Source organism: Euleptes europaea, chromosome 20, assembly GCF_029931775.1.
Source record: "Euleptes europaea isolate rEulEur1 chromosome 20, rEulEur1.hap1, whole genome shotgun sequence".
Lineage (NCBI taxonomy): Eukaryota > Metazoa > Chordata > Lepidosauria > Squamata > Sphaerodactylidae > Euleptes > Euleptes europaea.
Window position 1 is genome coordinate 23,050,826 of NC_079331.1, and position 17,088 is coordinate 23,067,913.

Here is a 17,088-nt window from a genome sequence, read left to right on the forward strand (position 1 = left end):
CATGGCAACCTCAAGTGCTCATATGTGGAGGACAAATCATTTTTGGACAATTTTTCCAGACTATTTGTTAACAGTTATTGCTGTCCCAAAAGGTTGACAGTTGACATGATGGATATTTCATTTACTTGTCATCTCTGTTTGAGTAATAGAGAAGGCCACGTGAGCTCCTTTTTCTTTTTCTTTTTTTGGGTGTGTGGGTGTAAAGCAACAAAGGACAAAATCTACTGGGAACCTCTTGTGTAAGCCCCAGTGGGATGAATGGGAGTTTTGGCTCAGAAACTGGCATGGGGCCTTAGAGCACGCGTCTGATAGTAAGGAGAAGCTTTCCTAAGTTATGAACATCACAGCCCTGCTGGATCAGACCAATGAGGGTCCATCTAGGAAGAAGAGTCGGCTTTTATATGCCAACTTTCTCTACCACTTAAGGGAGAATCAAACCAGCTTACAATCACCTTTTCTTCCCCTCCCCACAACAGACACCCTGTGAGGTAGGTGAGGCTGAGAGAGCTGTGACTAGCCCAAGGTGACCCAGATGGCTTCATGTGTAGGAGTGGGGAAACATCCAGTTCACCAGATGAGCCTCCACCACTCATGTGGAGGAGTAGGGGATCAAACTCAGTTCTCCAGATCAGAGTCCACCGCTCCAAACCACCGCTCTTAACCGCTACACCATGCTGGCTCTAGTCCAGCATCCCATTTCACACAATGGCCAGCCAGTTCCTCTGGAGGGCCAGCAAACAGAGCACAGCGTCTGAGGCCTTCCTCTGTTGCTACCTGCTGGCTCTGGTGTTCAGGGGTTGACTGCCTCTAGATATGGAGGTTCCCTTTAGTCACCATGGCTAGTAACCGCCGATGGTCCTGTCCTCCATAAATCTGGCCTTCAGGCTAGTGCAGAAGAGTATACTGGTGTGGTATGTAGCAAGGCTGCACAGTTGCTGATTTACCTGTTATTTGGGGAGGGGGCTGTGGCTCAGTGGCAGAGCATCTGTTTTGCATGCAGAAGGTCCCAGGTCCAATCCCTGGCCTCTCCAGTTAAAGGGACTAGGCAAGTAGGTGATGGGAAAGACCTCTGCCTGAGACCCTGGAGAGCCACTGCCGGTCTGAGTACACAATACTGACTTTGATGGACTAAGGGTCTGATTCAGTACAAGGCAGCTTCATGTGTACCTGGGTTCCAATTTCTGGGCGGCTGTGTCTGAACATCAGAATTGCCTTGCTGGGCTAGCACAAAAGTCTGCCTGGTCCTGCCTTCTGCCTCTTAACAGCACATGGCGGGATGCTTCTGGCCCCTCACAAGGAGCAGGACGTGAAGGCAGTGCCCCCCTCCTCTTTGCCCCCAGCCTCTGGGACCTGAAGGAGTTTCCAGATAACTATCATGACTAACATTTGAGTCCGGTAGCACCTTAAAGAGTAAAGATTTCTCTGGCAAAGGGATCTTTGACACACACAAGCTCATACCCTGGAACTCTTGTCAGTCTTGAAGGCGCTATTGTACTTGAATCTTGCTTTTCTACTACAGACCAACACAGCTGCCCACCTGATACTATTTTATTTGTTTTACAAAATGTATAGCCTGCCTTTCTGCCCTCACAGGGGCCACCAAGGCAGCTATCATGACTAGCAGGCATTCATGGATTTTAGTCCTTCGCTTAATCCATTTTATTTTTAAATCTAGTGGCTGTCATTCAGCTGGCAAAGCGAGAATGCTGCTGACCACAGAGATGTCGTGGGAAGAAATTACCATTCTTGTTCTTTGTACAAAATATGGGCTGTGTGTTCAAAGGCCCACTGCTAAAAAGGGGGAGGGGCGATCATTCTGCGTTCAACAAGGGTATAAAAGTGTTTTGTGGCAATCACACGGGTTAGCTGCTATTTAATTTATTTTCTGTTCTGCGACTAATGTGTGCTCTCTACAATTTGTGAACTGTGCAAGAGATACAAACGTTGTTAGGCTTTGTAGGTGACTGGGTAATCTCTCTCTTTCTTATCTCTTCATCTCTTGCAGTATTACACCACAGTGATGGAGCAGCAAGTGAATGGCCAATTAGTTGTGCCTCTGCAAATCTACCCAAGAGGTAATGTGTTGAAAGTTCTCATCTTTGGCAGTTAAGCCAGCAGTAACATTTTCTGGAAGTTCAGAGGTGTATAACATGGCATCTGCCTCTTACTTTTGGGCAGAGGACTCTGTTGTTCTCAGGATGCAGTAGATGTTGCAAACAAACAGCCTGTTGAACTTGCAAGACTGAGCTTGCATTGTGTGTATTTGTTTACATTTGAAAATGGTGCGCCCCTGTGTGAGCGCATGTGCTGAGATGCAAAGCAGGCCGGCACAGTCTGTGAAACGCTGCTCGCCAGCACTTTTTATGGGCTCCCAGGCTCTTCCGGGTTTTTATTGTCTGTCTGGGACTGCAAAAACAGTCATGTTGTCAAGGGCTGGGGAAAGGGGTCTGCCCTTGATTCATATATACATGGTGTAGTTTTCCTAATCTGCTCAGGAGCCCCTCCCTTTCCAGTCCCTGAAAGGACAGCCCTTAATCAGTGAGGTAGTTTTGAATTCTCTTTGCAATAAATTAATTGAAATAATTAAAAATTAAACTTCCTCTGTTAACTGGTAACTGTACAAATAGTCATAGCATGAGCTTCCTAATTAAAACACTAGACTTTTCATTACTTATAACTCTCTGAAGTTTGAATTGGGCAATTAAGCAACAGAATCGCTAACACGTTCTAATGTCTCCAAAGGAGGCTGACGGTTCTGGCAGTTTAGAGATTGTTTGCGTGGAAGAGAGCTTGGACAGGAGAATATGTGGTGACCCTTTTTCATTCTTGTCTAGGCAAGTAGAGAATTCCAGTGGTTCCAGCAATCATCTTGCAGCACATCAGCTTCTTAGCTCTTGTGGGTGCTCAGCAAATGCAGATCTCAAAAGAGAGCTTAATTTTTGGAAGTGCCGACTTGGATAGCAGTTAGTCTGCTTTTCAAAGACAAGATTCAGTGGCGAAAAATGTAATGCTAGGAAAAACTGAAGGCAGCAGGAAAAGAGGAAGACCCAACATGAGATGGATTGACTCTATAAAGGAAGCCACGGCCCTCAATTTGCATGGCCTGAGCAAGGCTGTTAAGGATAGAATGTTTTGGAGGTCATTAATTCATAGGGTTGCTAGAAGTGAGAAGCGACTTACTGACGCATTATCACCCACCCACCTTTTTGTCAAGGACTCTAAACCTACTCGTGTGAGTCAAATGCTTTAAAGGCAGGCAGGCCAGTTGGGCGGAGTCTCTTAGCTCCTTAAAGACAACTTACATGTCTGCTTTATTTTTGCTTCAAGGTGGGGGGGACTACTGAGAGGACTAAAACCATTTGAACACCGCAAACCCCTCCCTTCTGCTACTGCCTGTTGTGATATTCAGGACTTAGGGATCCCGTGATAAATGTTAAGTGCTGGAATAACTCAGTTTTGCATTTTAGATTTACCTAATTCGGAAAGGGCACTCTTAATTAAAACTGTAAATTCCCGTTCTTGCCCTCCCTCTCCCCAAATTAGGAATCTGATTTCATTTTCATTAGCTGCTTCTAAGATTTCCCTACCCACCTTGTACCCTCAAACCAGCATCTCAGGATTCCTTGTTTGTGAATAGGATGGTGATGCTTAATGTAGCTTAAATAGCACAGACCTATCTCGACTGTTGTATTTAATAATTATCATCTGTGTCCTTTTGACTAATAAATAGCTTTGTTTCCTGCTGTCAGAAGTGGGATTGAAATGCATGTATATCTGAGGAAGGGAGGAGAGTGGGGAAGGAATCAAATTCATCCTTCCCCAGACAATCAATCAAAATTGACGGGCCCTTTAACGTACCATTTGTCGGGCACTGTAGTTTTAAAATGGGAACTGTCCGTAACGTGTAGCTGGAAGCCTTTGCGGCTTTAATGTTTGACAAAAACACGTCTGCGGCATAGAGGGGGGGAAGGCAGGTTCAGTGAAGAGCCCGTGAGGCTTTAAGGAAATAATTCTGTAGTGTCCTACAGTACTTTAGTCTTTAAATCTATATATCTCAGCAACCTGTCAGGATATTGTCGAAGGCTTTCACGGTCAGAGTTCATTGGTTCCTGTAGGTTATCCGGGCTGTGTAACCGTGGTCCTGGAATTCTCTTTCCTGACGTTTCGCCAGCAACTGTGGCAGGCATCTTCAGAGTAGTAACACTGAAGGACTCTGAAGATGCCTGCCACAGTTGCTGGCGAAACGTCAGGAAAGAGAATTCCAGGACCACGGTTACACAGCCCGGATAACCTACAGGAACCTGTCAGGAGTTTTGTATAAATAACCAATGGGATCATCTCTTTTTTTTTTTTTTTTTTTGAAAATTTTATTGGTTTTTATAATATAAATTTTCCATGTTAACAAACAACAATATACTTAGTATTAAAAACTAAATCATAGATAATGTTGTTATAATTGTTTAAGTGCTAAATAAAAATAAAAAATAAAGGAAAAATTATTGACTTCCCCATCACCTCCGTCCGCCTCTTAATAAAGTATTCTATCCCATCGTGATATGGTCTGATCTTAATTATTCTTATATCTCAATTAGATTTCAATCACATTATACTATCAATATAATTGATTACGTTTCTTTATGTTAACAATGTCATCTAGATCAGATTAAAAGGTACTTTTCCATTTTCCCCAGTCCTAGTTCATATTCACAATATTTCATCCAAGCCTCCCATTCCTCCATAAATTGAACATTGTCTTTTTGATTTGAAATAGCTGTAAGTTTTGCCATTTCCACCAGTTCAAACATTTTCATAGTCCAGTCTTTTTTCCCAGGAGTGTCTGCCCCTTTCCATTTTGCTGCATAAAGCAGTCTTGCAGCTGTAGTCGCGTAAATCAAAAAAATCCTGTGTTTTAACAAATCATCAGGTATCATACTTAATAGCATCATTTCTGGTGTTTTGGGTATATTTTTTTGTACTATTAGTCTTAATTCATTATAAATCATATCCCAAAAGTCCTTAGCTTTGTCACAAGTCCACCACATATGATAAAAAGAACCAACTTCTTTATTACATTTCCAACATTTAGGGGATGTCACTTTGTAGATCTTTGCAATCTTCTTAGGCGTTAAATGCCATCTATACATCATTTTATAGATATTTTCTCGAATTGACTGCGCATTTATTCCTTTCAGGTCTTTCGCCCATAGTCTTTCCCATTTGTTTAGGGCAATATCATGTCCCACAGTTTGAGCCCAATTAATCATTGTTGGTTTGATTATTTCCTGCTCACAATAAATTGTTAAAAGAAAATTATACATTTTAGAAATCAGTTGAGTATTATTATCTAATAGCATCCTGTGAAAAGGCGATTTTTCTTTAGAGAATCCATTCTTCATATCTTGTGTAAATACTGATTTAATTTGATGATATTGAAGCCATTGTAAATCGTCTTTAAGTAACTGAAAGTCTTTTAGTGAGCTTTTCTTTCCTTCCCATTTAATTAACTCTTGGTAGGTGATAAATTTGTCCAATCTAAGTGGGCGTAGTGTCAACATTTCTTGAGGTGATATCCACATCGGTGTTACTGGTTCAAAAATATGTTTATATCTCATCCATATATGAAATAAGGAGGACCTGATTATATGGTTACGAAATGATGCTTGTATCTTAATTTTACCATACCATAAATAGCCATGCCATCCACTTATATTGTTAAAACCTTCAAGATCTAACAAACGCGAATTGGATAAGTTCATCCAGTCCTTTAGCCATACTAAAGCGGCCGCTTCAGCATAAAGTTGAAAGTTAGGTAGTGCTAAACCTCCTCTAACTTTAGAGTCCACCAGATGTTTATAAGCAATCCTCGGTTTTTTCCCTTGCCAGATGAAATTTAATACGTCTTTCCTCCAGGTATCAAAGTATTTAATATGTGATATTATAGGCAGATTTTGGAATAAGAAAAGCATCCTTGGTAAAATGTTCATTTGGACTGTTGATATACGTCCCAAAAGTGACAATTTTTTATTTGACCAAATGATCATATCAGTTTTTATTTTGTCCCATAGTTTAAGATAGTTATTGGTTATCAAGTCTTTATTCTTTGCAGAGATCCAGATTCCCAAATATTTGATCTTATTAGCCTTCTCCCAACCTGTGTATGATATAAATTCCTGTTGTTCTATTTCTGATAAATTCTTAAATATTGTCTTTGTTTTTTCTTGGTTAACTTTAAATCCCGATACATTTCCAAAATCGTCCAAAGTTTCCAACAATATCTTCATTGATTGTGTTGGGCTCTCCAAGATTAACAGAAGATCATCCGCGAATGCTCTCAATTTGAATTCATGTTTTTTAATTTTTAATCCGCGAATGTCCTCCATACTCCTTAGCTTACAACATAATGATTCCAACACCAACAAAAATAATAATGGAGACAGAGGACATCCTTGTCTGGTTCCTTTCTTGATTGCGCAATTGTCAGACATCGATTCATTCACCAGAATTTTTGCCTGTTGGGATTATATATGGCCGATATACCTCTCAAGAAACGGTCTCCAAAATTTAATTTTTCCAATATCTTTTTCATAAAGTCCCAGGAGACCATATCAAAGGCTTTCTCAGCATCCAAAAATACAAAGGCCGCCGTTTGTTGAATATTCTGGTCATAATATTCCAATGAATCTAATAAAACTCTTATATTATCTTTAATTTGCCTTCCTGGAACAAAACCTGCTTGGTCTTCATGTATAAGGTCCTTAATAAAATGCTTTATCCTATTCGATAAGACCGAAGCATAAATCTTATAATCCACATTTAACAGCGAGATAGGTCTATAATTTGAATTTTTTTCTGGATCCCTTCCTTCCTTAGGTATCAACGATATAAATGCATGTGACCAAGTCTCTAGGGATGCTCCCTTATCCAAAATTGTGTTACAAAGTAATACAAAAAAGTTCACTAAATTGTCACTAAATGCTTTATAAAATAATGCAGTAATTCCATCTGGTCCTGGTGTCTTGTCCGTTTTTTGTTTCATTATTGCTTCTTGTATTTCGTCCTTTGTAATTGGTGCATCTATCCATTCTTGTTGGGGCTTTGAAAGGACATTCATCTGTATTGAATTTAAAAACTTGTCTATTTTCTTTTTTGAGATATTTTCTTTCTGATATAACTTAGTATAGAATGAAACAAATTCTTTTTGTATATCCGTAGTTGTATAAACTGGTCCTTTAGCGGATTGAATTTTTGTTATAATCTTGTTTTGAAATGAATCTTTCAGTTGGGTCGCCAAAAATTTCCCAGGTTTATTAGCATGTTCAAAGTATTTTTGTTTAGCAGATTTTAAATTTTTGTTCATTTCCTCCATTAATATCAAATTTAGTTGGTGTTTAGATACAGAAATCTTCATTTGAATGTCATTTTTCTCTTCTTCATATAAAGCCATAGCCAGTTTTTGCTCCAAATTTTGTAAATCCCAGAGTATATTATTAGTAAATTGTAGTTGAGTTTTCTTCCAGGCTGTGTGTTTCTGTATCATAAATCCTCTTAGAACAGCTTTAAATGCATCCCAAACTGTATTCAGCGAAGTTTCCCCATTAAGGTTAATTTCAAAAAAGTCTTTAATTAAGTCCTGTAGTTCTTTTTGAATCTTGTTATCCTTTAAAAGTTTATCATTTAATCGCCATCTAAATGCTTGTTTATTGTTCCATTCAAATGTAACTGGATTATGATCAGAAAAAGTTCTTGGTGCAATTTGGATTTTACGTAGTTGCGTGAAAATAGATTTACTAGCCCATATCATGTCTATTCTGGAGTGTGAGTCGTGTCTCGCTGAATAAAAAGTATATTCTTTAGCCGTTGTATTCATTGTTCTCCAGATGTCTTGTATTTCCAATTCTGAAGCCATGGTGAAGAAGGTTTTAGGTAAGCATCCTTCGTTTTCGTCTTTTGCTTTTGATTTTTTATCCAAGATTGGGAGAGTAACACCATTGAAGTCGCCCATCAAAAGAATCTGATCATTTGCATACTGAGAAATCAATTCATGGAGTTGTCCATAAAATTTAGCTTTTCCTTCGTTAGGTGCATATATTCCTACTACAATCGTCTTTTGCCCCAATATTTTGGTCTTGATAATCACAATTCTCCCTTCATTGTCTTTGTACAGTAGTTCAGGACTAAGGCTAGAATGAGCATATATCACAACTCCCTTTGTTTTTGTTTTAGCCGATGCAACAAATGCTTGTCCAAGCATTTGCCTATCCAGGTATTTTTTGTGTTTTGTTGCTATATGGGTCTCTTGCAAACAAATTAGGGAGTATTTGTATTTCTGTAAATATTTAAAAATTCTAGCCCGTTTGGTTTTTTCATTCAAACCATTCACATTCCAAGAAATTACTTTTGCCATGATGTAGTAATTATTGAAGCAAAATATTCAGTCTATAACACAGTGCCTCCTTCTGCTCCCTGTGGTTCTTCTTCTTCTTCCTCTTCCTTTTGTTCCAGGGTTAGTCCTTTAAGTTCTGTCTTGTATTTCCTCAGAAATTTTCCCACATCCGATGGAGATAAGATTGTCATTTTCATTTCTTTGTTGGTAAAAGCCAAGCCTTGTGGCATAATCCAACGATATTTGATACCATTAGCTTTCAAAACAGACACAAATTCTTTGTAATTATTCCTCTGTGAGAGTAAATGTCTTGGTATGTCCTTTAATAATATTAGAGGAGTATCTCCTGCTGAAACCGGACTGTCATAGTGGATCTTCATGATCTTATCCTTGATCCTAGTGTCATAGAAAACAATCATGAGATCTCTTGGTTTAGATCTTTTCATTCTTGCAGGTAATGGTATTCTGTAAACTCTGTTGATGGCTTGGGTCAGTTCTTGTTCTTCTATTTGAAATATATAGGCCAGATTTGGGACTACAGTTTCTTTGTTGTCTCCCATCATATCTGGAAAATTGCGCAGACGAAGGTTGGTTTCTCTAACTCTCATCTCCATCATTGCTATCTGATCTTTAACAGCTGTCTGATTAGTTTGTATTATTTCAATCTGCTTCTCTTGGCTTGCTAATTTTTTCTTTGTATCCTTGTGTTCTTCCATCAGTTTCTTAACTGATGAATCCATTGCTTGCATATCCGTCTTCATAGTATTCATTTGGGTCTTTACAACTTTAAGGTCTTCTGTAACCACATCTAGCTTTTGGTTAATAGCTTGAGATGCTTGGCCAAGATTTGTCATCATAGCAGTCAGCTGTGTCATTTACCAATGGGATCATCTCTATTGGTGCTTTAAGGTACCTGCTTCTTGGTGTCCTGAGATGTTCAGAAGAGCCAGTTTTGGGTTAGAACACTGAACTGGGAGGCCTGGGTTCAAATCCCTACTCTGCCATGGAAGCTTGCTGGGTGTCCCAGGGCCAGCCTCACAGAGCAGTTGTGAGGATAAAATTCGTACATTTGGTCTTTCACTTTGAGTTTGCTGTGTGGAAACATGGAACAAAATGGATAGATGGTATGGAGTGCAAACTCTTCATCCCAGCAGTAAGATATGGGATATCTGGCACACCAATGGCCCCATTTGATCGTCTCCCGCAAATACAGTATCTCCCGAAAAACAACTAATGTCCAACTAATCTCTCAGAAAAATACAAATGAAAAACAGCAGAAGTTTCTGGAATTTAGAACGGGAGTGTACATCATAGCTCATAGTTATCTTGATTTTGTCGTATTGGAAGCCAAAATTAGAATGTATATTAACTTCTATTATCACTTTAAAAATGCTCTTTCTTGCAGGTCTGGGAAACATGCTTTGTAATTCCCACTTTGGGTCTTAAGAGCTACTTTTCAATCATTTCTCTCTGCTAATTTTGGTGCTAACCTCATTTAAAAAAAAAAAAAGGATTTCATTTTGAGCAAATTTGTAAATGGCCCTGATGTGTTGTACAACTGAGTCAATTACTGTTACAGCCTGCAAGCCTCCTGGGAAACGGAACATACACGGCCTGAAGGTAGGAATTTCAATAATTGTTTCAGTAAACTTAGATGGATTTGCAATGCTGTGTTCCACTTATTGAAATGTCAAAGGAAACTGTACTTTCTGCATTCTGACAAGCAGATTTAAAAAAAAAAACAGTATTGTGGAGGAAATATTCCTTCTTTGTAGTATTGACTGTGTGTCTGACTATCCCATGCTGCTGGTATTAAGGATTGAAATTTCTTCCTTTCTGGACTTTGCTAATAAATTTCTTAAATAAACATAAGAAATAAAGGACACGAATCATCCTGATGCCCCTCCTATGCGCGCCAGCTTCCAAAAATGGAAATTGATCAGGAGCCATGTTCTTGGATTGTATCACAGTTCTATAGCAAAGAAAGCGCGCGTTATTCTGTCAGAGGGTAGCCATGTTGGTTTGCAGTATGACAACCTGATTCGAGCCAAGTAGCACCTGAGAGACTGACAAGAATTTGGGGGCGGGGGGGCGGGGCAGGAGGGGAGCTTTGACTCTCCAAAGCTTATACCCCAAATTCTTGTTGTTCTCTAAGGTGCTACTGGGCTTGAATCTGGCTGCTATTCATTTGTTATAGTTGATCCATCTGCGTGTGAATATACCCTGAACACCCTGTGTAGCATTTGTTTTAAATTTCATTTTATCTTTTGTTGTCTTTGTAACGTTGCCTGTGTTTTGACGCATGATTCACAAATGAAGCACAATGTGCATTTTATCCTTTCTAGTGCAACGAGACACGTATAATGATATCTTAGAGCAAAAAGGTTGTGGGGAGGGGAGAGATGTATTTAATCAGAACTGAATGAAAATCTTCTTGTGTGCCTATTCTTGATTGTATTACTTAATCAAGCATTTCAAATGCCGAGTGAATTAAAAAAGGTGTGATTCCTCAGTAACAGAATGTGGTAAGCTGCACAGAGGCTGGATTTCAACCATGGGCAACTAGCTAATTAACCTTCCCACTGAAATAGGAAATTCATGGCAAATTACAGGTTAATTAGAACTGTATCCTCTGCATAGAAACAACGGATAAAGATCCCTTTCCTGCCTGCAGGTAAATACGCGAGCCGGGTCAGCTAACAATAGCGCTGCAGCCGTCCCAGATTCCCTGCCAAGCAATAGGTAAGAATCGAGCAGAAAAGCGTGCACTTATGTTATTAAAGCAGGACCCCACAAGTGATTTCTGCATTTTAATTAACGGAAGCGGAAGTGCCAGTTAACTTGAGGGCGGTTTGGTTGACCTGTTTCTAGCAGGATTTTTGTGGCTTGCGGAAAGCAGGCGAGTTCCTCTGCGTGGCGAGTCCCTCTGGGTGACCATCTTCTATGAGGACCTCGCTGCCCCCTTGGCATACTCCAGAGCCTTTGCTTGTACTGTGCGGCATGCGTGGGTGCTGTGGCAATGGAACACGAATTTGCTTTAATGTAAACGATTGGATTGTTGTGCTGGAAATCAGAGGGCCGGGTTCAACGTATCGTAGTCAATGATCAGAGTTGCAGGGCTTGCCTAGCCACAGATTCACTGAATGGCTTTGAGCAAGTTACTGCCTTGCTATTTTCACTCTGTAAACTGGAGGTGTTATCCTTTTCGTGCTTGCTGGAGTATTGAAGGTAAAGAGGGTAACTTTATATGAAGTACGTTGCACGTGAATTATGATAAGACTGTTCCCTCTCTCTTTCTTTCTCTGAATATTCTCTTGTAATGTATTATCACAAACTACTGCTGTCCTGCTGTGATCTGATCTCTTCACACTTAAAGGGCAACTCTTGTTGTGTTGCTTGCTGGTTGCTGGATAGTTGAGTGGGGGGGGTTATGGGGAAGTGTAAATGAGAGATGCTTGGAGGTCAGGCTACAGCAGTTCTAGCCAGGAGAGGGTTCCAGTTCTGCAGACACAGTCTGGAGTTTGAGCAGAAAGAGGTGAAACTCGATGAAGGAACAACTGGCAGGTTTTTGTGGCAGGTTGGCTGTCGTTGGAGGAAAGAGAAGCAACAAAGATGACACCAGCTTTGCGACCTTGTAAGAAAATTGGGGGAGGGGGCTCAGTGGTAGGGTGTCTGCTTGGCATGCAGACGGTCCTGTGTTCAGTTCCCCGTATCACCCTTAAAGGATCAGAGAGTGAGCCGCGTGCAGGAGCTCCACCAGAGACCCTGGAGAGGCACTGCCAGTCAGGGGAGGCAGGCCTGACCTCGGTAGACAAAGAGTCTGACTTGGCAGAAGGCAGCTTCCTCTGTTCAAGGTTGGGTCAGGTGGGGAGGTGGAAGAGCTGGGTCACAAGTGTGGAGATGAGAAGGTGAATCATAAGAGTTGGAAGGGATCATCAGGGATCATCTAGTCCAACCCCCTGCACAATGCAGGAAACTCACAACTACCGGTACCTCCCTCCCCCAGCAATCCCTACTTCATGCCCAGAAGATGGCCAAGATGCCCTCCCTCTCATCATCTGCCTAAGGCCCTAAGGTCACAGAATCAACATTGCTGACAGATAGCCATCTAACCTCTTCTTAAAAACCTCCAGGGAAGAAGAGCTTACCACCTTCCGAGGAAGCCTGTTCTACTGAGGAACCGCTCTAACTGTTAGAAAATTCTTCCTAATGTCTAGACAGAAACTCTTTTGATTTAATTTCAACCCGTTGGTTCTGGTCTGACCTTCTGGAGCAACAGAAAACAATTCGGCACCTTCCTCTATATGACAGCCCTTCAAGTACTTGAAGGTGTTATCATATCACCTCTCAGTCTTCTCCTCTTCAGGCTAAACATACCCAGCTCCTTCAACCTTTCCTCATAGGACTTGGTCTCCAGACCCCTCACCATCTTTGTTGCCCTCCTCTGGACCAGTTCCAGCTTGTCTACACCTTTCTTAAATTGTGGTGCCCAAAACTGAACACAGTACTCTAGGTGAGGTCTGAGCAGAGTAAAGTGATACCATCACTTTGTGTGATCTGGAGAAGAAGAAGAGTTGGTTAGTTTTTATGCCCTGATTTTCTCTACTTTTAAAGAGTCTCACAGTGGCTTACAGTTGCCTTCCTTTCCCACCCCCCAAACAGACACCTTGTGAGGTGGGTGGGGCTGAGAGATTTTGGAGAGAATTGCGACTGGCCCAAGCAGGCTTTATGTGGAGGAGTGGGGAATTGAACACAGTTCTCCAGATTAGAGTCCACCACTCTTAACCACTACACCACTCTGGCTCTCTGGATACCTGAGGAACTCAGCCTTCATTATGGTCAGCAGAAGGACATCGCATTTTGTGATGTTTTCCGCAAGATCACAGAATTAGGCAGAAGGCCAAATAGGTGGGAAGCAGAAGAATGTCTTGGTAGTTACAGTTTCAGAGGGCAGCCGTGCTGGTCTGCAGCGGAACAGCTGGATTCGAATCCAGGAGCACCTTAGAGACCAAGAAAATTTTTGTGTATGAGCTTTCAAGAAGAGAGCATTGACTCTCAAAAGCTCATTCTTCAAAAATCTTGTTCTCTAAGGTGCTGTTGGACTTGAATCTTGGTCTTTGTGTGAGTGTGAGAGAAAGAGAGAACCCAGGACTGTAATCTGTTTTGGCCCCTTTAAATAATAAGGAATAGGAAAAAGTGTCACCAGAAGGGAGAAAAAGTTGGGGAGATAGTACTGGATCTTCAATTAGTTGTGCAAAGGAAGATCTTTTCCATAAGCTAAATTCAAAAGTCGGCCATTGGAATGCTCAGAGAAAGAACTGGTGGATTAAGCAGTTAAATGTTGTAAAACATTTTAAAAGCATTCACTTTATTAGAACAACAGAAAATATACTTGAAATCATCAACAGATGATATTGAACTTGATAAGTATTGTACTATTTTAACATGCTCTTTCTATGCTCTTTTTATGCCGTTAAAGATTTTTTACTTTGATATATTAATGTTAGGTAAGATTTCTATAAATACGACCCATTCACATTTATCCTGGAATGCTAGGGTAAACTTACCATTTCAGATTAAAAAGAAGTGAACCAAAGTAAAGTAACAGTAACAATTAAAATAAAGCAAAAAATCAATGTTTAGAGGTCTTTGTGCTAACGTTGGGCTGCCTGCAGTTCCAGCAGGTGGCTGGTAGGGGGAGCATTGCTGCCCTTCTCAGTCTGCCCTGATAGTGGGCAGGCAAAAGGGGGGCAGAAAGCCCCTGGGAACGAAAGAGACTCTCCTAAAGTAAGCCGTCACTCATGAAATGCCATTCTTATCTTTATGGAATATTTGGCCTGTGTACCAGTACTACTAAAAGCCATACATGTTCATTCTCTGATGCAGCCCCCACCTTATAGAAGGGTCTGTCTGATGAGGTTAGGAAGGCTCCCCCTCTCCTGACATTCTGCAAACTGTGCACAATTTAATTTTTCAGGAGGGCTGTGGCTCAGTGGTAGAGCATCTGCTTGGCATGCAGAAGGTCCCAGGTTCAATCCCCAGCATCTCCAGTTAAAGGGACTAGGCAAGAAGGTGATGTGGAAGACCCCTGCCTGAGACCCTGGAGAGCTGCTGCCGGTCTGAGTAGACAATACTGACTTTGATGGACCAAGGGTCTGATTCAGTATAAGGCAGCTTCAGGTGTTCATGTGTACACAGGTAGTAGGACTATAAGGGAATCGTTCAGAAAGATAAGAACATAAGAAAAGCCCTGCTGGATCAGACCAAGGTCCATCAAGTCAACCCAGGTGCCTCTAGGAAGCCCACAAACAAGACGACTGCAGCAGCATTATCCTGCCTGTGTTCCACAGCACCTCATATAATAGGCATGCTCTTCTGATACTGTAGGTATGCATCATGACTAGTTTTCATTTGGACTAGTAGCCATGGATAGCTCCATGAACATGTCCACTCCGCTGTTAAAGCTTTCCAAGTTGGCAGCCATCACCACATCCTGGGGCAGGGAGTTCCACATTGTAACTATGCGTTGTGTGAAGAAAGGAAAAGGATTGTGGCCTGTACTGCTGGGTATAGTACATACTATCTGTCCCTGTAAGTATTATCCTACTATGTAATTTCTGCATCATGTTAATACTTACGACTTGTTTCAGCTTGGTTTCCAGTTTCTGCAATCCGACTCCTATTACATTGCTTATTGGATGTCCCATCCTGTTGATTGTATTTTCTCACACTGTGTAATTTCAGTGAGAAAGGCAGAATATAAATAAGGTTTTTGTAGGATTGCACTGAACGCATTATGTAGTTTGTCCAGCCAAGCTCAAGACACCGCCATGTTCAGAGTTGCAGTCCAGTGCTTGATTGATAAATTGAGCTAGAAGCTTCAGAAATCACTGAGATCACCTATTCTTCAGACTGCCAAGAAGATGGGAAGGATTACCTGCAAAGGAGCCAGTATGGTGCAGTGGTTAAGAGTGTGGACTCTAATCTAGAGCACCGGGTTTGATTCACCATTCCTCCATATTAAGCCAGCTGGGTGACCTTGGGCTAGTCACAGTTCTCCCTGAACTCTCTTAGTCTCGCCTACCTCACAAGGTATCTGTTGTGTGGAGGGGAAAGGAAGGCTATTGCATTGTTTGAGTCTCCTTAACAGGTAGAGAAAATCAGGGTATAAAAAACCCACTCTTCTTCTTCTATAACAGATGTTCTGTTATTAAGCATTTGATGTTTAATAGCAATACTTTGCTAAGCAATCTCCCCATCCCCAATCATTTGTTTTGTCGTTATAATTTTGATTTGGTCCGAAAGTGTCCCAGAAACGATGGCTCGACATCTAATGGGGCAGTTAATTGCCTTTCATTTTCGTAAACCAGCCTGCATTTGGAATGCCGTGTTTTGAAGTCCTTGATAGTCTCCCTCTGCTTCATGTTCACAAAACGCTCAGTCGGCAAGAGATGACAAGATCACTTACATGTTTTCGTTAGGTAAAGTCCTCTTTCTTTAAAGTGGGTTTATTAAAGAACAAAAATACCAGATAGATGTTTTTTGTTTGTGTTGATTGTTGAGTGTTCATGCCTTTTCAGAACAGATCTTTCTTTTTCCTTTGAAATACTCAGTGTTGACTTGATTCAGAATTGCATCTTTGCTTGGCAGAGGACGTTGTGTGGTGTAGTGGTTAAGAGTGGTGCTGGTGCAGTCGTCTTGTTTGGGGGCTTCCTGGAGGCACCTGGTTGGCCACTGTGTGAACAGACTGCTGGACTTGATGGGCCTGGGTCTGATCCAGCAGGGCTTTTCTTATGTTCTTATGTTTGGAGTGGTGGACTCTGATCTGGAGAACTTGGTTTGATTCCCCACTCCTCTGCATGAGCGGCGGAGGCTAATCTGGTGAACTGGTTTTGTTTCCCCTCTCCTACACACGAAGCCAGCTGGGTGACCTTGGGCTAGTCACAGCTCTCTCAGCCCCACCTAACTCACAGGGAGTCTGTTGTGGGGAGGGGAAGAGAAGGTGATTGTAAGGCGGTTTGATTCTGCCTTAAGTGGTAGAGAAAGTCGGCGTATAAAAACCAACTCTTCTTCTTCTTCTTGTTAAGCCCTTTAACTTTGTATGACCAAATCCTGCTGCAGGTTCCCCTGAGCAAGCAGGTGCATTCTTTGTAGCCCAGTCTTAGCTGTAAGTATCAGTAATTTAGAAACAGTCAATTATGACCATGTGTAGGGGTTGCCAATCTCCTGGTGGGGCCTGGAAATCTCCAGACTACAGAGATCAGTTCCCATGGAGAAAATGGCTGGTTTGGAAGGTGGACTCTGTGGCATTATACCCTGTTCAGTCTCCCTCTCCCAAGCTTCACCTCCAGCTCTCCAGGAATTTCCTGTCGCAGAGTTGGCAATGCTTTGCTCAACTCCCAATTTTCTTTCCACCACATCACATGGACTTTCTGTTCTTTCTCTTCTCTCCCTTTCCTGTTGTTTTGGGACAGTGGTATGTGTTCTTTTAGCTAGGTGTGAGTTGCAGTTATGCTATCATTAAAATACTTTTTTTTTTGTCCTTTCCCAATTTAACAGTTTGAAGAAGTCTTCTGCAGAACTGAAGAAAATATTAGCTAACGGCCAGGTAAGTGGGGGTGCACAAGGTGCTCTTCTGCGCAAATGGAGAAATGCCCCGCGTTGTAAGTCAGTCTCAGAGCCGCTGACGGCTCACTTACCAGTAA

At 41.5% G+C, this 17,088-nt stretch overlaps 1 protein-coding gene across 2 annotated transcripts in view; it reads left to right on the plus strand.

Moving 5' to 3' along the window:
• Nucleotides 1-17,088, plus strand: part of MAP2K5 (mitogen-activated protein kinase kinase 5) — a 206,772-nt gene that overhangs the window by 20,922 nt on the left and 168,762 nt on the right. For both annotated transcript variants that reach the window (XM_056865709.1, XM_056865710.1), the window contains exons 4-7: nt 2,006-2,075; nt 9,963-10,003; nt 11,058-11,125; nt 16,943-16,991. In XM_056865709.1, the coding sequence (XP_056721687.1) occupies nt 2,006-2,075; nt 9,963-10,003; nt 11,058-11,125; nt 16,943-16,991 (228 nt within the window). The remainder of the gene's footprint in view (nt 1-2,005; nt 2,076-9,962; nt 10,004-11,057; nt 11,126-16,942; nt 16,992-17,088) is intronic.